General features: G+C 46.9%; 2 protein-coding genes across 9 annotated transcripts; both read left to right on the top strand.

Annotated features, from left to right (window-relative positions):
- Positions 1-247: 247 nt before the first annotated feature.
- On the top strand, positions 248-6,548 carry MRPS18B (mitochondrial ribosomal protein S18B). Its single transcript, XM_077904839.1, has 7 exons — positions 248-404; positions 1,480-1,588; positions 1,688-1,785; positions 1,913-1,981; positions 4,020-4,086; positions 5,348-5,407; positions 5,978-6,548. Exons 1-7 carry the CDS (start codon positions 327-329, stop codon positions 6,268-6,270), a joined length of 774 nt encoding a protein of 257 aa, XP_077760965.1. The 5' UTR covers positions 248-326; the 3' UTR covers positions 6,271-6,548.
- Positions 6,549-6,982: 434 nt separating this feature from the next.
- ATAT1 (alpha tubulin acetyltransferase 1) lies at positions 6,983-21,792 on the top strand. Of its 8 annotated transcripts, XM_077904833.1 has the most exons (13): positions 6,988-7,156; positions 7,612-7,672; positions 8,013-8,104; positions 8,228-8,288; positions 8,409-8,522; positions 8,706-8,807; positions 15,937-15,982; positions 16,100-16,168; positions 17,695-17,766; positions 17,929-18,172; positions 20,805-20,884; positions 20,974-21,016; positions 21,338-21,693. In XM_077904833.1, the coding sequence occupies exons 1-13, from the start codon at positions 7,050-7,052 to the stop codon at positions 21,495-21,497; spliced, it is 1,251 nt and encodes a 416-aa protein (XP_077760959.1). In that variant the 5' UTR covers positions 6,988-7,049; the 3' UTR covers positions 21,498-21,693. The 8 variants fall into 8 exon arrangements, with proteins under 8 accessions (XP_077760954.1, XP_077760955.1, XP_077760959.1 ...); XM_077904828.1 differs by lacking the exon at positions 20,974-21,016 and having other exon boundaries at positions 6,983-7,156; positions 21,338-21,792; XM_077904832.1 differs by lacking the exons at positions 6,988-7,156; positions 20,974-21,016 and adding an exon at positions 7,163-7,436 and having other exon boundaries at positions 21,338-21,792.
- Positions 21,793-21,817: the final 25 nt, after the last annotated feature.

The raw sequence follows: 21,817 nt of genomic DNA, 5'->3' as shown, positions 1-21,817 counted from the left end.
AGTTCTCACCCTGGTTGGTAGAACCGGGCCGGCGCATGCGCAGTGAGAAGATGTCCCTCGAAATCTCCCTCAAAATTGCTTAAAACGCAAGCAGTAAGTATAAGATCTAGAAGTCGTACTGACTGGCTCAGGAAAAACGCAATTTTGAGGCCAAATTCGATTGTGACGCAGTAGAAATTGACTTCTCCACACGGCCCCCCTTTTACGCTTCCGTCCTGACGCAAGTGCGCGGCCGCCTCCCGCACTGCGGGCTCGCCCTCGCCCCTATCCTAGTCAGTTTCTTGGAGCATGCGCAGTCGCCTTTCCGGGATTGGGCGTGCGTCAAGATGGCGGCCTCCGCATTGCGTTCGTGGCTGAGGCCCCTTCCTGGCCTTTCGCCCTTCAGAAGTGCCTACGGAGTTCAGGTAACTCCTTGGAGCACATCTTGTACAACCGCATCTTAGTTATACCTTGTCTAGGGCATCGCTCCTTTGCTGGGAATCCAGGAGCGGAATCTTTCCCAAGTGCTATTATGCCTTGGCTGTCTAGGCAGCAGTGCTCCCACCACCCTTCCCCTTCCCCTTGCTCTCAATACTGTGCGAATTTTTAATCGCCAGACGAGGGAAAAGAGCCTGGTTAGATACCATCCTTTTCCAGCGTACCAACTCGGCTAAAGCACCAGGTGAAGGATTGGGCCTCTTGGTCGTACAGTCAGCTCCTAAGCGTGCATGTGATGTCTAAACTTGTCATTCCCTGGAGTGCCCTTTTTGAGAAACACTAGCTTCTTCCTGCGGAGCGATCCGCGGATAAAGCCAGGATACGTTCTCACGACCTGGGGCCTACTTTCTTAGCTCTCTTTCTCTCACTCAATTACTTTGGGAGGGGGGGGTTCTGTTTTAGTTTTTGTTTTTCTTTTCCCTCTTCTCGGAGTATACATGAGGCCTTTACTTAGTCCTTTAGGTTGAGGTTTTCCCGCAGCCTCATGTACTCACCACACTGAAGGTTCTTGGTGGGGCCAGGTGAGATAGGAAAACTTGCAAAGTTGGCACTTCCTAAAGTGGGACTGAAGAATGGTGACAGGGGTCACCACGGAATTAATGACAGGCCTGGTGGCTTTAAAGCTAGCGTTAGGACTCAAGTTTGTTCTGGCCTGTGGAATGTTGACCTTCAACTTCTGTAAAGGGGCAATTCAGTGATTCAGGATTGGGTTGAGTTGGAGACTCACCAATGAGCCTCTCCCCACCGGGCATGACTGCTTCCCAGTCATCTATCCTAGTTACCTTCTCACGTTAGGTTCTCCTTCAGGATCCAGAAGACAGAAGAGTGGTTGTTGATGTTACTTCTACCCTAACAAAAATTCTACTTTGTATATATATTGCCTCTATATTCTGTTAATACAATGAGCATGTATTCCTCTTCTCCCTAACATATGGGCAGTGAAACTATCCAGTCCTTTCCTTGAACTCATTTGCTCTTTTTTTTTTTTTGCCTTCTTTATAGGTTCCCCTCCAGACTCTTTGCACCAAAGGCCCCCCTGAGGAAGATTCTTTGCCCCCAGTTCCCATAAGTCCTTATAAGAATGAACCGTGGAAATATCTGGACTCAGAAGGTACCTCTAAAATGGAAAGGGGAGAATCAAGGGGGTCTGAAATAAACAGAGACACTTCTGCTATCCCTACCAGGAATAATGTGTGGTCTTTCATTTCAGAATACCAGAATCGTTACAGTACTCGCCCTGTCTGGGCTGACTACCGTAGAAACCACAAAGGTGGAATACCCCCACAGCGGACTCGAAAGACATGTATTGTGAGTTTCTGAAGGTGGTACGTGGATGGGATGTGGAGGAGAGTGGAGGCCATAGTGACAGTGGCACCAGCACTTTTTCTCATAGGACTTTGAACATCTTTCACCTTCTAGTTTCTTCTCTCCACAGCGTAGAGATAAAGTTGCTGGGAATCCCTGCCCCATCTGCCGTGATCACAAGCTGCATGTCGACTTTAGGGTAAGGAGAATCTTCTCCAAGATAAGGACTTGGATTCTCTTTGTAGCGCTAGAGAGATTACCACAGGTGTCCCACTACAGTCCATTTGCATTCATTTTCTAGTAGTATGAAAACTTCTTTTCTAGTCTTTTATCTTGTACTGTGGTTCATACTAATAAAGCTTTATGTCTTTTTTTTTTTTTTTTTATGAGAGACAGAGAGAGACAGACAGACAGACATAGGCAGAGGGAGAAGCAGGCTGCATGCAGGAAGGCCCGATGTGGGACTCGATCCTGGGTCCCCAGAATCATGCCCTGGGCTGAAGGCAGGCATAAACCACTGAGCCACCCAGGGATCCCCAAAAATGTCTATTTCTAATGGGAGAGCAGTACTCAAAGGTTCATTTATATCTTATATCCATCCCAATTTTTAGCAAGTAGTTTGGGCTAGTGTTTTTCTTTTTTCTTTCTTTCTTTCTTTTTTTTTTTTTAAGATTTTTAAAAAATCTTTATTTATTCATTTTTATTTATTTATTTTATTTTATTTTATTTTATTTATTCATGAGAGACACAGAGAGAGAGGCAGAGAGACAGAGGGAGAAGCAGGCTCCCCACAGGGAGCGCGATGCAGGACTGGATCCCAGGCCTAGTGTTTTTTGAGGTCGGTTTTGTTGTTTTTTGGGTTTTGTTGTGTTTTGTTTTTTGTTTGGGGTTTTTTGGTCATGTAACTATTTAATGGCATGCCAAGATTTAAGGCTGGAAGGCAGATACATGAAGCAAGATACAGAGTTTAATTGTTTTTCAGAAAGCCTTTATTGCAAGAACAGGACTTGCTCCTTAAAAAGTTCAGAAACTGGGACACCTGGGTGGCGCAGCGGTTGAGCATCTGCCTTTGGCTCAGGGTGTGATCCCAGGTCTGGGGATCGAGTTCCACATCGGGCTCCCTACCTAGAGCCTGCTTCTCCCTCTACCTATGTCTCTGCTTCTCTCTGTGTGTGTCTCATGAATAAGTAAATATTATCTTCAGGGAAAAAAAGTTCAAAAATAATGGGGAAAATGTTCTGAGCCTGCAGTGAAGGTATTAGAGCAGAAGCTGAATGATTGGTCATTAGGGGAGTTGGAAAGAATTCACAGATCAGTCAGTAGATGGGGGTGTCTGATTGTTCTTAGGTCCCTTCTGACCCCATTGTAAGAGGGTCCTATAGATAGATAACTTCTCAATTTCAACTATGTATGATTGGTTATAAATATAGAATAGGGGCATCTGGGTGGCTTAGTCAGTTGAGCGTCTGCTCAGGTCCTGAGATTGAGCCTCACCCTGTGCTGGGCATGCCAGGCTCCATGCTCAGTGGAGAGTCTGCTGGAGATTCTCTCCCTCTCCCTCTGCCCCTCCTTCCACTCATTCACTCTCTTTTTCTTTCTCTTTTTAACAAAAGAGAATGTAACTAGTCATATACAGTTTAGAATCAGTTACATGATCAAGGAAGAAAGAATATGAATTGAACAGTGCAAATGACTGCTTGCTCTTCTACTCCACAAGCATATCTACTTTTTTCCATGGGTGTCATCTCCTGTGACTAACCCACTGGCTGAGTCATTCTACATAATTAAAACTATGAAATTGGTCTTAGTAGCATATATGTTACATACAGCATGCTATCATATTCATATTTTAAACGTGCACATTATAACAGATACTGCTTTTCTTTGGGTGATTTCAGGGATTACCACCTTACTATCCCCAATTTTTTGCATGAAGGGCTGATTTTACAGCTTAACTCCTGCAGAAGGGGATTCTATAGGAGTCTCAGTGACAGAATGTAGGGTGAGCATCGGAAATGGTTGGAAAGCCAAGAAAGAGGAAACGTTTACTACAGTTTTCAGGAATGTGTTCAGCAGAGTGATGGGGCTAAAGCTGGGACACGAAGGAGGGTAGCACCTGGAGAGACAGGCATTTAGGGTGTCCACACACATGTGTAGGGATTGCGCACTTCCAATTTCTCAAGGTCTTGCTGCTCTCCCTACCCTCTCTCATGTTTCCCCACCACTTTCCCCCACAGAACGTGAAGCTCCTGGAACAGTTTGTCTGCGCCCACACAGGTGTCATCTTCCATGCCCCATATACAGGTTAGTCTGTCGATCTTGTCACCACCAGAATAGCTTTTCCTGGAGCACTTCTTATTTATTCATTCATACAACAGGTATCTGGTGGCTCCTACATATGACATAAAAAACGTGAATGAACCTTTTTTTGGAAATCTTGCCTTAATGGGTACATTTACATGTGGATAAAAGGTACAGGCAAGTACCAATGTAACTAAATTATTTAAACATGGCTCTTAAAAGATAAGTGGTGGTAATTATTTCCTTTTGGGTCTCTCTGCTTTTACAAAAGGTTTTCTAGCAAATTGTCTTATAAGTTCTTTTTGCCATCGACAATCCAAGTAGATCTTCCAAAATCTGGAATGGTAATCCTAACAATTTAAGATTACGTCTATTCTTAATGACCCAAATCTGGCCCACTGCCATGTCTGTTTATGTCCATATTGTCTACAACTGCTTGCAGTCTACAATGGCAGAGCTAAGCAGCTGAGACAGAGACTGCGGGGCCTGCAGAGCCTAAAATTTATGTGGCCCCACACAGAAAGATTTTGTCAGCCTCAGCTCTAAAGCAAAGTTAGCTTGCAAAGAGTAATCTGAATCACCATTTGGGGGATGGCAGTATGATCAGTGGAGTTTGGTTTGTCAGGGAGTCTTTAAAGATGGGCTTTATATAAAGTCAAGCTATAAAAAGCCTAAGGGGCTATTTTGCTACTCTCAGATCACCTTCTCTAGATTGGGAGCCCTTTCTTCCTTTAGTGAATCATTCTCGGTGGATTGTCCAACCCAAACTTTAATTAATCACACTTGCCTTTTGAATTGTGTTCTGCTCTGTCTTGGAGGCTTTACCATTAAATGGCTTTTCTATGGGATGCCTCGGTGGCTTAGCAGTTTGGCTCCTGCCTTCAGCCCAGGGCGTGATCCTGGAGTCCTGGGATCAAGTCCCACATCAGGCTCCCTGCATGGAGCCTGCTTCTCCGTCTGCCTGTGTCTCTGCCTGCCTCTCTTTTTGTGTCTCATGAATAAAAATCTTTAAAACAATAAATAATTAAATGGCTTTTCTGTAGTGGCTGGACCCCCTTGAAAGTCTCAGCCTCAGCTTTCAGAAAGGGGGGGGGGGGTTCTTCTGATTGGGTAGATGGGGAAACAGGCCCATCAAGGGGTCAGGGAAGTAGGGTTATTAGGTGGAGCAAGATTTCCAAGCACAGCTCTTTATAATCATATAGAAGCAGTTGTATACTCTATCGTGCTTTCTAGAACAAGCACTGAGTTCTCTTTCTCCCTACAGGGGTCTGTATGAAGCAACACAAGAAGTTGACCCAGGCCATCCAGAAAGCCAGAGATCATGGTGAGCGTGAGAATAGACCCAGTGCAGTTTTATTAGCCAAAAAGGTGATTTAGGGCTGAAGGGTAGATACAAATATTTCAACTTGTCTGAGAAGGTGGCACCTACCATGCTCTTCCCAAGAATCTCCTTTCAGCACTCCACTGTCCCTTTTTCTCTCTCATGAGTTTATCTTGTCATTGCCCTGTCCCCTTAATTCTCTTTCCTTTCTCTTCCCTTTTATAAGTATTGGTCCCAGTGCCAGAGATAGATGATAAGAGATCTTTGTATAAATTTCTGGCCCTGGGCTCCATGACACCTTTGCAGAAATTAAGAAAGGAATGGCTCTGCAAGTGCAGATGCAGCTCTGTAGCCTTGATGCAGAGATGCACAGCTTGGCAGACAAGAGCCCCAGCAGTAAGCACATCGGTTGACATTGCTCCCTTGGCCAGTTGCCTTTGTGTACAACATGCATAAATACACCCTCTGGCTCTGACTGGTTCCTCGCTCCCTTTTTATGTCATTTTACTTGTCTTAACCTGACCTAGCCTTCCTTGCTTGCCTCCCTCACTTTCTCTTTTCTTAATCCCCTAGGTCTCCTCAGTTACCACATTCCTCAGGTTGAACCTCGGGACCTTGATTTCAGTACCTCTCACGGAGCTGTGAGTGCTACTCCGCCAGCCCCCACCCTGGTTTCAGGTGACCCCTGGTATCCATGGTACAGTTGGAAACAGCCACCGGAGAGAGAGCTGTCCCGCCTTCGACGGCTCTATCAGGGCCATCTTCGAGAAGAGAGCGGTCCCCCACCTGAGTCAATGCCTGAAGTGCCCCTTAGCAGCCCAACCGAATCTTCCTCCACTGAGGAGAGCCCTCAGAGTGCTCTGTAGGAGCCATAGACCGGGAAGGGATTAAGGGATAGTGCCTAGGAATTACATGATGGGATTTCACTCTCAAGAGTTGTGTCTGTATGTGGCCAATGGCAGGCCCAGGGCCAGAGGAAAGAAATGATTGCTGTTGAAGGGAATAAATGCATCGGAGGCTTAAGGAGGGCAGGACAGATGTGTATGGGAAACCTCAACCCCTATGTATTGTAAATAGGCTAAACATTGTTACTTCCAATGTCTGCTAAACTTGGCTTTTCCACAATAAAGCTGTATTTCCTGTTTCTGGGCTGAGTTTCAGATTAATACCATTTGTGGTGGGGAGGGGATGTGGGTGCTGCTGTGGGGAGAGGAGAGTTCAGGCTTGGGCCAGGCTGGCCAGGGACTCTGGGGACCCGAAGCCACCAGGAAGGAGCAGTTGGACCATCTTGTCATGCTCAGCTTCCTGGCCTCCTGGCCCTCCTGGCCCTCCTGGCCCTCCTGGGCCGTGTTCCCACGGTACCGAGCAGCTCACTGGTTGGGGGCGGGACTGGGGAACGGGAGGCCAGCTTGGGCGAAGAGCGTCGCTGCGGCTTCCGGGGGCCGGTAGCGGCGTGGTGAGGGGACCGGCCTGGCGACGGGCGGGAGGGCGGATGAGGCCGTCCCCCGCGGGCGGCCCCTGAGCCCCTCCTGCCTGGCCCGGGAAACAAAGGCTCCCAGAAGTGCTTCCTCCCTCCTCACCCCGCCCCTCAGGGAGGAGCGGAAGTGACGTGACGCGGGGCGGGGCGGGCCGCGCACAATGGGCCATGGAGTTCTCGTTCGACGTGGACGCGCTGCTCCCGGAGCGGATCACGGTGCTGGACCAGCACCTGCGACCCCCAGCCCGCCGACCCGGAACCACAACGCCGGCCCGGTGACATCTCAAACCCGCCCCAAAGCCCTTCTCTCCTGGTTCCTTCCGAACCCCGGTCCAGGCACCACGCCCCCTTCTCACGAGTGACCTCCCTTTTTGTGGCCCTGGCGCGCCCTTCTGGTGACCTTTGACCTTAGACCTAGGTGGAGTTGATGGGCACTCGTATCTGTGACCTTTCACGCCTTGGCCTGATTTGTGCTAACCGGAGCTTGTGATTGACCCGCCCTTCCGGCTTCCCTACTATAACCCCAGGGAGGAGGGAGTGTACTGTTTTGAAGAGGTGTGGCAAAAGTTTAGGTTCCCGAAAGGTGGGGTGGGGTGGAAAACCAGACCGGAGGCCTCCAAGGTAAAGTCAGAGAGCCGTAAGTGCTGAGCCTGGGTTGGGGTTGTGGCCAAGGTTCCCAGGACCCTCTAATTCAGTTGAGTATCTGACTCGTTCCTTTTTTTTTCTATAGTGTTGATCTACAACAGCAAATTATGACCATTGTAGATGAACTGGGCAAGGCTTCTGCCAAGGTATTGGGGAGTCTTTATTTTATTTTATTTTTTTTTTAAAGTTTTTTTTTTTTTTTTTTTTTTTTTTTTTTATGATAGTCACAGAGAGAGAGAGAGAAGCAGAGACATAGGCAGAGGGAGAAGCAGGCTCCATGCACTGGGAGCCCGATGTGGGATTCGATCTTGGGTCTCCAGGATCACGCCCTGAGCCAAAGGCAGGCGCCAAACCGCTGCGCCACCCAGGGATCCCTGGGGAGTCTTTAGATAGAGAAAAGGGGAAGGCTTCTCTGGGGCCAGTAGATAGGGATGCCTTGGTCCTTTGAAACAGACTTTCAGAGAGTCGGCCTTTATTTTCCTGCAGGCCCAGCATCTTCCTGCTCCCATCACCAGTGCATCAAGGATGCAGAGTAATCGCCATGTTATGTATGTGCTCAAAGACACTTCGGCACGACCGTGAGTGCCAGATGCCCTTCCATCCATACTTTATTCCTTCCTTCCCCAACCCTTCTCCCTTTGTTGACTTTCCCTTCCAAATAGCTGCTACTAGCTTGTTTCATTATTTTCCCCATCCTACAGGGCTGGCAAAGGAGCCATAATCGGCTTCCTTAAAGTTGGATACAAGAAACTCTTTGTACTGGTGAGTTACTGGAAGCTAAGAGTTCACATGCCTTGGCTTCTGAGAATAAAAGTGCTGCATGTCGCAAGATGGTAGAGATGTCTGCGTCCTAAAAGATACTTGTTTTTCTTTACCTCTTAGGATGATCGCGAGGCTCACAATGAGGTAGAACCACTTTGCATTCTGGACTTTTACATCCATGAATCACTTCAGCGTCATGGCCATGGGCGAGAACTCTTCCACTATATGTTGCAGGTATCACTTACTCTTTCACCAGTCCATCCAAAATAGAGATCAAAGGCCCTTGTGTGCTGACCCCCTCCAGAGACCCAGCCTGTGATGTTCCCATATCCTCCTACTCCCTTCCCAGGCTGCTGGGTTCCTGTTGGCATGCTCTCCCCCCACCTTCTCCTACTCTGAGTCTCCTGTTCCCTGCAGAAGGAGCGAGTTGAACCACACCAACTGGCCATTGACCGACCCTCACAGAAGCTGCTTAAGTTCCTGAATAAACATTACAACCTGGAGACCACAGTCCCACAGGTTAGAAGTTTCAGTGGGCAGATCTTCACTGAGCATTCCCATTGAATCTATTTATTTGGGGGCAAAGAAGTGACATCTTCGAAACACTTTTTATTCCCCATTGTGTAGGATTCATTTTATATAGCTAAGGTCTTCTTTTTTTTTTTTTTTTTTTGTGGTACCGTCTCTCATTCTGCAGCTATTCACTGTCATCTATTTTAATTTTTCATGTGGTTTGTTCCGTATACCCAGTAATATGTTTTTGCCCCAAACACAGCCTGCTCATTTCACCTTCTTGTTTTTATACAGGCCTTTACTCAGTATTTATTAAGACTCAGAAAAACATATATTTCTTATCCCTTGGGAGCTTTGGCCTAATACGGAGAATATGTTTTATGTATAAGTAAATACAATATAATGTTACTAATGCTATCTGTTCATTTAGCAAATATTTATTGAGCCCTTGACTCCGTTCTGGGCGCTAGGAATACTTTACTCGACAAAACAGATAAAAGTCTTTGCATTTGTGGAGATTATATCCTAGTTGGTGAGACAAATACAATAAATGACTATCTAGTGTGATAATAAGTGCTCTGGGAGGACGAGAGCCACTAGGAAGGCCCGCGAGTACTACTGTGGGGATGGGAGTGCATGGGGTTGTAAGTTTAAATAGGATAGTCAGGGGAGACTTCACTAAGAAAGTGCCATTTGAGCAATAACTTAGAGGAAGTAAGAATAAGAGCCAGGTAATATGTGGAGAGAGGGCATCCCAGGCAGAAGGAATGGCAAGGGCAAAGTCCATGAGATAGGAATGTGCCTGAGCAAGTGAATTGGCTGATGTAGCTAGAGCACCAAGAGTGAAGGAGGAGTGTGGTAGATTAGATCAGCCAGCAGCAGAGGAGGAATAACATTTCTTATCTTACAGATTATCGTAAAGGTTTTGGGTTATGCTCTTAGTGGAAAAAGGAGTGTCATAGTAGGGGTTTGAGCAGAGGGATGATATGATCTGATTTAGCCAGACCACTTTGGCTGTTAAGAACAGCAGTAGGGAAACAAAGATAGAAGCAAATAGACTAGTTAGGAAGCAACAATCCTGATGAAAAATGGTGGTGGCTTAAACCAAGATGGTAGCACTAGAGAGGATAAAGGGTAGTCAGGTTTTAAATATTTTGAAGTTAAGTAAATAAGATTTCTTGATAGATTATCTATGGATAAATTAAGGATCATCCAAAACTCAGCCTGAGCCATTGGACAGATGAGGTCTACATAACTGAGATGATAGGTGGAGCAGATTGGGGGGGAAATGGTAGGAGTCCATATTGATTTTGTTAATCCTAGGTTGAATGGATAGTTGGGTACTTCTCGGGTTTAGAGAAGAGATTTGGAATAGAAACATCTCTGTATACATAGGGTATTGAGCAGTGAGGCAGGCTGAGGTCACTAAGGGGCGAGTATAGAGAAATGGTTCAAGGACTTGAGACCTTGAGTACTCTTTTAAGAGGTGTCATGGAGGAGGAGAAAGCACATGTGACCAAGGAGTGACTGGTGAAGTAGATGAGAATTTACTCATTTGGAGGGTGACTGGAAAGCCAGTGAAAAGGTGTTTCTAGTATGAAGAAATGGCTTACCAAGTCAGATGCTACTGATCAGTGAGGTCAGAAGAGGCCTAAGAGGTGACCATTGTATTTAGTTCCCTGAAGCCACTGGTGATCCTAACAAGCCTTTTCAGTGCAGTAGTGGATGGAAGCCTGGATGGAGTGGGCTTTAGGAGATTGAGAAGCTAGGAAGTGGAGACAACACAAATAGGCCACTCTTTTTAAATGCTGCTGCTTTAAGGGGGCGCTTGGGTGGCTCAGTCGGTTAGGAATCAGACTCTCGATTTTGGCTCAGACCATCCTCTTGGGTTCTGGGATTGAGACCCATGTCTGTGTGGCTCCATGCTCAGTGGGGAGCCTGCTTGAGGATATTTTTCTCCCTCTCCTCTGCCCCTCCCCCTCTTGCTCTACAGGGTTGCGTACTTGCATGCTCTCTCACAAGTAAATCTTTTTTTTTAAGATTTTATTTATTCATTTGACAGAAGAGAGAGCGCGCAAGAAGGGGATAAGGGGTGCAGAGGGAGAAGCAGACTTTTTGCTGAGCTAGGAGCCCAGGACCCTGGGATCATGATCTGAACCTAAGGCAGTCGCTTAACTGACTGAGCCACCCAGGCACCCCTCAAATGAGTAATCTTTATAATAAATTGCTACTTTAAGGGGAACAAAGAAATAGAGCAGGAACTAGAGGGAAAGTGGATTAAGAGAGGGTTGATTGTTTTCAGTTGGGAGAACCAACAGCATAAGAATAACTTGCTAGAGGGGCAGCCCCGGTGGCGCAGCAGTTTAGCCCGGGCTGTGATCCTGGAGACCCGGGATCGAGTCCCACATCGGGCTTCCTGCATGGAGCCTGTTTCTCCCTCTGCCTGTGTCTCTGCCTCTCTCTCTCACTCTCTCTGAATGAATGAATAAATAAATAAATCTTTAAAAAAAAAAAAATGACTTGCTAGAGAGAAAATGTGATGATGTCAGAGTAAGTGGGGTGAATTGCTGAAGCAGTATCATTGAATGGGCAGGAGGGGTCGGGATTGGGTTGACAAGTTAGCCTTGAATTAGGAGCATGGACACTTAATCCACAGCAATATGATTTGATTGATGTGCTTACAGAGGAAGTATGAAGACATGGTGGTGAGTGCTACCCTTGAGGGTAAAGGAAGGCTTGATTTAAATTTAATCTTGAAAGTGAATATCGGGGGATCCATGGGTGGCTCAGCAGTTTAGCGCCGCCTTCAGCCCAGGGTGTGATCCTAGAGACCCAGGATCAAGTCCCATGTCGGGCTTCCTGCACTGAGCCTGCTTCTCCCTCTGCCTCTCTCTGTCCCTGTGTCTCTGATGAATGAATAAATAAAATCTTAAAAAAAAAAAGAAAAAGAAAAGAAAGGTGAATATCATGGGGACAGAAGTGGGCAGACTAAAATGCATTTCATACAGAGGAACTAGCATGAGCAAAAACAGATGGGTATTCAACTATCTTTTGGGGTATTGCAGGCAGTTTGGTGTGGCAGGAGTGCTGGGCATCTATCTGCTTGTATCTGGAGGAGGAGGGTGGGGGGCTAAACAGGGTTAAGGCAGGAGATAGGCAGGGTCTATTTATATTTAGAATATCTTCTCCTAGTACATTGTTCGATTAAGAGGCAGTGGAGAACGGTAGAGGAGCACAGTATGGAGCATACCCTGGTAACCTGTAAGGCCAAAGCGCACTATAGGGGCACCTGGGTGGCTCAGCGGTTGAGCGTCTGCCTTCTGCTAAGGTCCTGATCTTAGAGTCCTGGGATCGAGTCCCACATTGGGCTCCCCACAGGAAGCCTGTTTCTCCCTCTGCCTATGTCTCTGCCTCTCTGTGTCTCTCATGAATGAATAAATAAGTAAATATATATATATATGTATATATATATATATACACATATATATATATAAAAGACCAAAGCACTATAAATAATCATGTAAACAATGATTCATGAACTCTGGGTGCCATCATCTCCATGGATCATCTCAGTTGATCCTTGTACATCTCTTTGAGGTGGGTGCTTTTATGACTCCATTTGAGGTTTGTACAGATTAGCAGCTTGTCCAGACTCAACATAGCTAATAAGTGGTAGAGCAAGAATTTAAACCCATTGCCCACTTTTTTTTTTAATGTTAAGCACTTTGTTTTGTTTTGGTTTTTTAACTTAAATTCAATTAATTAACCCATTGCCCAGTCTTTATGACTATACTGTATTCCTGACTGCAATGCTACAGCTAGAGTCAAGAGTCTGGGGCTTGAGGCCCAGCTGTCACTTCTTAGCTACTTGACTCTGGACAGGCCATACTCCAAGCTCTTTTGACTCTTCTTTTTTTTTTTTTTTTAAGATTTTATTTATTTATTTATGATAGTCACACAGAGAGAGACAGAGAGGCAGAGACACAGGCAGAGGGAGAAGCAGGCTCCATGCAGAGAGCCCGATGTGGGATTCGATCCCGGGTCTCCAGGATCACGCCCCGGGCCAAAGGCAGGCGCCAAACCGCTGCGCCACCCAGGGATCCCCTCTTTTGACTCTTCTTTAACATAGTGACTCCAAGGGGATCCCTGGGTGGCTCAGCAGTTTAGCGCCAGCCTTCGGCCCAGGGCATAATCCCGGAATCCCAGGATCAAGTCCCACATCAGGCTCCCTGCATGGGGCCTGCTTCTCCCTCTGCCTGTGTCTCTGCCTCTCCTTGTGTCTCTCATGAATAAATAAATAAAATCTTTAAAACAAGCAAACAAACAAAAAACATAGTGACTCCAAGGATTGTTGTGAAGGCCAAATTGAATGTGATAATATTATAAAATAATTCTAAAACAGTTATCATAGTGGAACCCTCTCCTCCAGTATGTCTTCCCTTGACAATTCCACCCATTTGAACCCTAAATCTTAGTTTTTCTCAGTATTTGTATACTTAAACCATTTGGACTTGTTAATGTGTGTGTATGTGTATATGTTGCTGTTTTGAAAGTTTGGATGGCTCTTCTTCCCTGATGTTTTGTGCACTGTCTCCATTAGCCTGGGTCCTGGGAGAAATAAAAAGTAGGGTATGAGCTTTTGATATTTGAGATAAAATGCAGTTTTAATTATCTAAAATATACAGTTCAGTGGTTTTTAGTAAATTCACAGCGTTGTGTGATTATCCCTGCCATCTAATCCCAAAACCTTTCCATCACACAAAGAGAAACCCACAACTCATTAAGCAGTCACTTCCCATACCCCTTTCCCCAGCCTTTGTCATCCAGTATCCTACTCTGTCAATTTGTTTATTCTACACATATTATATAAATGGAATCATACAGTATGTGGCCGTTGTGTTTGGCTTTTACTTACCATAATGTTTTTAGATGGTTCGCCCAAGTTGTAGCATGTATCAGTACTGCATCCCTTTTTTGGGGTGAATATTATTCCAACATATGGATATGCCACATTCTGTTTATCCATTTATCAGCTGATTCAGATTTGGTGGTTTCTGCGTTTGGCTATTATGAATAATACTGCTACGAACATTTGTGTGCAAGATTTTGTTTGTACATATCTTTCCTGTTTTCTTGGGTATATACCTAAGAGTGGAATTGCTGGGTCATATGGTGATCTTTAACTTTCTGAAGAACTGACAAGATGTTTTTCCACAATGACTACAGCATTTTACATCTTTTACCAGCAATGTACAAGTATTCCAGTTTCTCAATATCCTCACCAATATTTGTCATTTTCCTTTTTTAAAAATTATTAGCTATGCTAGTGGGTATGCACTGGTGTCTCTTTATAGTTTTGATTTGGATCTCCTTGTTGACTAATGATGTTCAGCATCTTTTCAAGTGCTGATTGGCCATTTGCATCTTCAAAGAAATGTTTATTCAAGACCTATGCTCAATTTTGTTGTTTTTTTTTTTAAGTAGACTCCACACCCAGCGTGGAGCCCAACAAGGGGCTTTGAACTTACAACCCTGAGATTAAGACCTGAGCTGAGATCAAGAGTCAGACACTTAACCTGACTGAGTCCCACAGGCACCCTCCTTATGCTTACTTATATATATTTTTTAAGATTTTAACTTCTTTATTCATGAGAGACACAAGGAGAAGGGAAGAGACACAGGCAGAGGGAGAAGCAGGCTCCCCGTGGGGAGGCTGATGTGGGACTCAATACCCCAGGACCCTGAGATCATGACCCGAGTTGAAGGCAGATGCTTAACCACTGAGACACCCAGGCATCCCTTTATGCTTATTTTTAAATTGTGTTCCTTGTTCTTGAGTTGTAAGTGTTCTTTATATATTCTAGATATAACACTTTTATCAGATGTATGAATTGCAAGTATTTTTTCCTATTCTGTGGCTTTTTCATTTTCTTGATCGTGTCTTTGGAAGTGCAAAAGTTGGGATCCCTGGGTGGCGCAGCAGTTTGGCGCCTGCCTTTGGCCCAGGGCGCGATCCTGGAGACCCTGGATCGAATCCCACGTCAGGCTCCCAGTGCATGGAGCCTGCTTCTCCCTCTGCCTGTGTCTCTGCCTCTCTCTCTTTCTCTCTCTCTCTGTGACTATCATAAATAAATAAAAATTAAAAAAAATAAAATCTTAAAAAAAAAGGAAGTGCAAAAGTTTTTGCTTTTGATGAAGTCCAATTTACTTTTTTCTTTTGTTGCTTGTGCTTTGGTGTTATATTTAAGAAGCAATTTCCTAATCCAAATCATGAAGATTTCCCCCTATGTTTCTTTCTTTTGGATAGGTGGGGGCAGAGGGAGAGAATCTTAAGCAGACTCTGAGCTGAGCACAGAGCCTGATGCAGGTCTCAATCTCACGACCCTGAGATCATGACCTGAGCTGAAACCAAGAGTCCGACGTTCATCTGACTGAAGCACCCAGGTGCCCCCCTCCATGTTTCCTTCTAAGAGTTTCATATTTCTAGCTCTTGACAGTTAGATCTTTGGGGTGCCTGGCTGGCTCAATCCAAAGAACATGTGGCTCTTGATCCTCCAGGTCGTGAGTTTGAGCCCCGTGTTGGATGCAGAGATTACTTAAATAAACTTTAAAAAAAATTTTTTTAAACCCAAAACATTTAGGGTCTTTGACCCAGTTGAAGTTATTTTTGTCTGATGTGAGGCAGAGGTCCATGCTCATTATCTTGCATGTAAACATTCAGTTGTCCAAGCACCATTTGTTAAAGAAGGTGTTTTCCCCCATTAAATCGTATTGGCATTATTGTTGAAAATTAACCATAGATATGTGGGTTTACTTCTGGACTCTATTCATGCCATTGGTGTTTATGTCTATCTTTAAGCCTCTTCCATACCATTTTCATTAACCTACTCTGTAAGTAAGGTTTGAAATCAGGAGGTATGACTCCTCCAAGATTGTTTTGGCTGTTTGAGGTCCTTTATAATTCCATATCAACTTTTAGGATCAGCTTATCAGGATCTGAGTTTTTGATTAAGTCTGTCAACAAGGACAGGAAGGCTGGCTTTTGTTCTCCCACTGTAGTTTTTTTAGGACCAGGTTCTGTCCCTAGGTGGTGAATGGCTGAATGGATAACTATTTCACTTCTTTCATTTTATAGGTCAACAACTTTGTGATCTTCGAAGGCTTCTTTGCCCATCAGCATCGTAAGTTTTGTCGCCTTGTGTGTGGGCCAAGTAGCTGGGGTGACGGGAAGGAAAGAGGTGGATTCTTGATGCCACTGGCCCCCTCACTGAGGGGCACCACCACTTCCTTCCTCACAGGGCCCCCTGCTCCCTCCCTGAGGGCATCTCGACACTCTCGTGCTGCTGCGGTTGATCCTACACCCCCTGGTAAAGCTGCAGTGAGTGGGTGGAATTGTAGGGCCATGGTGGCTAGTTCCTCTGGAGGCCACAGGGAGCACAGTGCGATTGTGGTCAGTTTAGGAGAATTCTCTGGCAGTCATTACCCATCTGCCTTTGCTCTCATGACTTAGTACATCTTAGGCTTGTCAGAACTTTTAACTAAGCAAGCTCATTGGGAGCCTGTTTGATGATCGATATTCGTAGAGTCTCTTGTCGCTGCAGGTCCATTACAAGAGACCAGAGTCACATTTCTTGGCGGACCCCTTGGGTTTCCGTCCGTCATTGAGGGACAGACAAGTGCAATCAGCCCTTCTATTTCTAGTCACAGAATAGTGACACACGTGGTCCAAAGTTGAAATAGTTTTAGAAAATATGCTCACATTGTACACTATTTCCAACCAAATAATGAAATTGATCTGAAGAAACTAACCGAGGAGGTGCTGAGATGTCGTGCAGGCTCCCCATTCCATCCTCATACACACACACTCCCTATGGGAGTCTGAGAGCCACTCCTTCCTCACTGTCTCCCACAGATAGAGAAAGCACAGTGTGCACAGTTGTGCTCCCTCGCTGAGCTGGCTCTGTGGCTAGCTCTCCCCTCCTCTGTGGCCAGGAAGGGGAGTAGCCACCCCCAGAGAACAATCTGTTACATCCATTAGCTTTGCCCAGTGCCAGGCACTGGGAGGCAGCTCATGTCCATGACTGGCTTTGCCTGCCAAGGCTGCCCCCATCCAGCTCCTGCTGCCTACAGGCTATGAGAGGGAGCGAGACCCACGAGACCGGTGAGGTCCACAGGGGAGGGGGGACCAGGGGAAAGCTTAAATGGGATTTGCTGAGAAGTCTCTCATTTGCCACACACAAAAGAGAACCTCTTGAGCGGGAAAAGGAGGGAACAACTAGAAAAGGGAGGGGACAGGAAGCAGGGCTTTGGATAATATGTTTGCCTTCCATTTACTCTAACTCTAAATGTCTTTGTTTTGTCAAATGTTTTTCTTATTAAAACTTCAATCTTGTCCTATTTTTGCACCGAAGGGCGAGGTTCTGCCCTACCCCAGCCCCCTCCCCAATCTCTCCAGAGCAATTCCTAATTAACCAAGGACTTTGTCCATCTCATCCAGAGGGACCTGGGGTCCTCGTTGGCCCGGCAGGGACCATTGCACTGCCCCAGGATCCCAGGGGGGCCTGACAGCACCCACCAACAGTAAGAGCTTGTCTCCTTAGCCACCCTTCTCCTGCATCTCCCAAGCCCCAGAGTCTCCCCCTGAACTTCCCCAACTCTGCATTTGGCCTACTCCTTCTGGCTCCCCTCAAGTGCTCCAGCATCTCCCCTGAACTCCCTCTTGGTGTGAAGGCATTGCCACAGCTGCTTCTGTGATAGAGCTGACCTCTGTCCTTCCCCAGGAGGAACTGTGGTGTCAGGAAGCAGAGGTCTGGGGTCAAGGAGGTGGTGGTGGGAGGAAGGGTGCAAAGTATGTCTCCTGATGCTTACCTGTGTGTGTCCTCTGCACTGCCAGCTCCAGCAAGAAAGCTGCCACCCAAGAGAGCAGAGGGAGACATTAAGCCATATTCCTCTAGTGACCGAGAATGTAAGACTGGGGTAGGGTGGCTGCTGGGCTTGGGGGCCGTTACCCAGAAGGATTGGTTCTCTCTAAAGGCTCTGCTTTCTCTTTTTTTCTACCCAAATCTTTGCTATCTCTTCTCTCTCCTTTTCCTTTCTCCGTCTTGCTCTGTATATTCCCTCCTGCCAGTTCTGAAGGTAGCTGTGGAGCCTCCTTGGCCCCTGAACAGAGCCCCTCGCCGAGCTACGCCTCCAGCCCACCCACCCCCTCGCTCCAGCAGCCTGGGAAGCTCCCCAGAGCGGGGTCCCCTCCGCCCCTTTGTGCCAGAGCAGGACTTGCTGCGTTCCCTGCGCCTCTGCCCCCCACACCCTACTGCTCGCCTTCTGCTTGCTACTGATCCTGGGGGCAGCCCAGCCCAACGTCGCCGCACCAGGTAAGAAGAGCTGGAGGGTCAGGGAGCCTCAGAACTGTGTCAAAGAGGGTGTTAGCAATGGCAAAGGGCAGTGTGAGTCTACCATAGAGGAGAAGTGATAGGACAGGCGGATTGGAGAGTCCCGGAACCTTTTGAGAAGAATATATTGGACCAGATTTTGGGAGCTGGAAATAAAGTACATGAAGGAGTAGAATAGTATTTTATATGGAGTGTAGGAGGGACTCTGGTTTTTAAAGCAAGAGATGGGAGGAAGGCTAGGAAGTACAGATCCATTGGGTGGGGAGAACAGTCTCCGATTGGGGAGGTCTTGGTTCAGTACTTACTGGTGAGCTGTGGGGTCTCTGGCAGTTCGGGGAACCCTGGCCTCTTGTCAGTGCTTTGTATAGCAGGGCCTGTCCTAGCGGAGTGGGCACCTCCTTGATTTCTCTCCCTAGCTCTCTCTTCACCTCTGACTTCTCTTTTGTGTTTTTCTCTCTCCCCTTATCCCTCTCCCTTCCCGTCCATAACACCCTTCCCCAGCTCCCTTCCCCGCTCAGAGGAGAGTCGATACTGACAGTTAGTGGCCCCCTCCCTGGACACCTGGGCCAGGCAGAGTCCCCTCTCCCTGAGAACCCCAGATTCACTCTTCCATTATAGTCCCAGGTTCCAGGGGAACCTGACAGAGCTTGTAGGATTCCCTTTTCCTCTTTCTTGGGCAAAGGTGTTGTCAGGGTCCCAGATGGCTTAGTACGTTGTAGCTCTTCTTCCTGTAGAAACCACGCTTTCTTTCCTAAGTGGGCTCTGCACACTCCCACAGACAGGAGCCTGACTCGCTGCCAGATCCCTTGGTTGGGTGGCTCATACTAATTATCCAGAGAAGCACACTCTTGCTTACTGTTAGACTCCAGAATACACTGGAAGGCCCAAGGGCCTCCTCTTCCAGGGAAACCCATAAGGAGTCTTGTCCATGGAAAAATCCCACGGTCCTTCTACAGTGTTCCTGCTGGCTCTCACTGCTTTGTGCTGCCTCCCACACTTAACCTTCGAGGCCTGCAGAAGCCGACCAATGAGCTTTGCCTCAGAGCTGTTCAGTGATAAAGGACAGGGTCTTACCAGCTCCCCAAAGGGATCCACTCAACATTGCCAAACTCTTACTCTCATGTTTTGCATATGTGTCTGGGAACCCCCAAGCTGATGTCTGCTTTGGGGCTCTAAAGACTCCGCACACTTCTAAAGATACCACTACTTCCCCCAGCTCCAGATTCTGTGAGGGAGTTCGTTTCTTGGCAGTGGACCCACCGAGTACCCTGGGGTCACTCTTAACCATGTTCAGGAGACAAGCCCTGAGTCTCAAGTATCTGTTAGCTCCCAGGAACCCACCCCTCTTGCATACACCTCTCCCCATAGCTAGATGGTATTTTCCAGTCTTGTGAGATTATCTTGAGGTAATGGGAGAATTCTTCCTCTATTCCTTTCCTCTATACCAAGAACCTTCCCTGCTCCATACCCAGGGTGTGGAATACCCTTCCCCCTCCCTACTCCTTGAATGTGTGGTAGTTCAGGTACCCTCAGTGTTCCCCCATCCCAGTACTTGGGAGCAGGATCTCCCTCTCTCTCAACTCCTTTTCCTTCTCTTTTTTCAGTGTTGTCTGAATACAGTGTGCATTCTTTTGTGTTTTTTAAATGGACATTTTCAATGAAAAAAAAATCAAAAAAATCCTAAACTTCAGGTCTCAGCCTCGTTTGTGTGTCACCTGTTCTTTTCCTGGGATCCCTGGACCTGTCTCTATTCTCTTCCTTACCATTGTGATCTGCTGGATGTTCTGCAGATTCTGTCTCCTATCATATAGTCACTGGATACCTCAGCTTCTAGATCTACACCCCCATTCCCTCCAGAAACCTCCAGTTCTCCCCCAGTGACTTCTGCCCTTTAGCCTCGGCCAGCCATTGCCAAAATATCAAGATCTGCCAACATCCCTGGGATCCACTCATTGCCTGAATTCCTCTTCCCGTTCTGATTTCCTGCCCTTTCCCCCAGCCTTGGACCTCTCCCAAGACAATTCCTTTTCCTCCTGAATTCAGCCTGGTCACTCCCTACTTCCCTCTGGTCTGCCGTGTCCTGTAACTAAAGTCATCAGGTTTTCTAAACCAAACACCAAGGCACCTAGTCCAACAAATTTTTTTGCCTATATAGGAGTCTGGTTTTCTGACATAACTTCGATCACATTTAGCCTTACTTTTTTTTTTTTTTTTAAAGATTGTATTTATTCATGAGAGACACAGGCAGGTGGAGAAGCAGACAGGCTCCCTGTGGGGAGCCCGATGAGGGACTCGATCCCAGGGCCCAAGGAGCATGACCTGAGCCAGAGGCTGACATTCAACCACTGAGCCACCCAGGTGCCCCCGTTTAGCCTTACTTTTAACACAGTACCTCAACTAGAACTAATACCAACAAACCAGGACTGCTCCAGAAAATCTTGGGGTATAAAATGAGCTCCCTCCCCTTTTCTGAGGCACAGCTTACATTAAAAGTAGTTATTTACCCTTCTCTCTCTCCTGTACTATGTCTTCCATTCCTCTCCTCTGATTCCTCCATACCCACTCATCTTTGTTCCTATGGCCTCTACCCCATCATCTCCCATTGTTTCTACAGGGGGGCTCCCCCAGGGCTGGTAGCCCAAAGCTGCTGCTACAGCCGCCATGGGGGGTTGAGTTCCTCATCCCCCAATATAGGTAAGTATTCTTCCCTCCTGCTCAAAAAGGGTACGCCACATTCACTACCTACTCCAGCCTTCCCATGCACATGCCTGGTGTTTCCATAGGCCACCAGGAATCGAAGCAGGGGGAACAGGAAACAGAGAATAGGTGAGGTCCGAGCCCCTCCTCTGCCAGCCTCCCACCATCTCTGACTCCTTTTCCTGACATCTCTCAGCTACTTTCCCCACTGAACACCAGCTCTTCCCACAAATTGTTCTACCTAACATCCTAAAACCCTCTTTCCCCGTGGGTTCGTGCTTACCTTTAGCACGATCTGAGGGGGTTTCAAATTTGTACCTAGCACTAATGGTTTCAGCCCACAGTCCATCTTAAGCCCTACTCTACATCAGGACCAGACCTTGAAGAGTCCTCTGCACTGCTACTCTAGTAGCCCCATTACCCACTGTTCATCTCCCTCCCGCCTACTAGGTCTGCCGGCCAGGAGCAGGGCTTGTCCCAGGCTGGGTCTGGGGAGGAAGCCACGCACCCTGTTCCCCGAGAGACCCAGTCCTGGACAATGGGTGGGGACATACTCAACGCCAGGTTCATTCGAAACTTGCAGGACCGCCGCAGCACCAGGCCTTGGTGACCACAGCCCGCCCCCCCACACACACACACCTTCAAAGTCAGTATTTTCACTACAGGAGGTAGCCCAAGCCGTTCCTCCAAATGGATGTTTTCCTTCTAACTTCCTTCCTTCCTTCCATGGGCTAATCAATGCCAAGTCATTTGTATTTTATTTTATTTTTAACAGAATAATAAAAGTATTTATTTTTATCACGAGAGCTGCTGGAAAAGCGTATTGTCATGATTTCAATCCGGTCACTCGCTTCCCGGAGTACCCGCTTCCGGTCCGTTAGGCCCCAGCTTGGTGCGTGAGCGGCGCCAGCGAGGCGGCCGTGTGCGCCA

The sequence above is a fragment of the Canis aureus genome, chromosome 7 (assembly GCF_053574225.1).
Source record: "Canis aureus isolate CA01 chromosome 7, VMU_Caureus_v.1.0, whole genome shotgun sequence".
Lineage (NCBI taxonomy): Eukaryota > Metazoa > Chordata > Mammalia > Carnivora > Canidae > Canis > Canis aureus.
This window is presented reverse-complemented; position numbering and strand designations above follow the sequence as displayed.

What these genes read in the sequence shown, in the direction of transcription:
- MRPS18B (XM_077904839.1), top strand. Translation starts at nt 327, where the DNA reads ATGGCGGCCTCCGCATTGCGTTCGTGGCTGAGGCCCCTTCCTGGCCTT. An exon ending in GAAGTGCCTACGGAGTTCAG is followed by an intron (nt 405 to 1,479) that starts GTAACTCCTTGG and finishes CCTTCTTTATAG; the next exon opens with GTTCCCCTCCAGACTCTTTG. An exon ending in AGCTGCATGTCGACTTTAGG is followed by an intron (nt 1,982 to 4,019) that starts GTAAGGAGAATC and finishes TTTCCCCCACAG; the next exon opens with AACGTGAAGCTCCTGGAACA.
- ATAT1 (XM_077904828.1), top strand. Translation starts at nt 7,050, where the DNA reads ATGGAGTTCTCGTTCGACGTGGACGCGCTGCTCCCGGAGCGGATCACG. An exon ending in TGGGCAAGGCTTCTGCCAAG is followed by an intron (nt 7,673 to 8,012) that starts GTATTGGGGAGT and finishes ATTTTCCTGCAG; the next exon opens with GCCCAGCATCTTCCTGCTCC. An exon ending in TTCCTCATCCCCCAATATAG is followed by an intron (nt 20,885 to 21,337) that starts GTAAGTATTCTT and finishes CCCGCCTACTAG; the next exon opens with GTCTGCCGGCCAGGAGCAGG.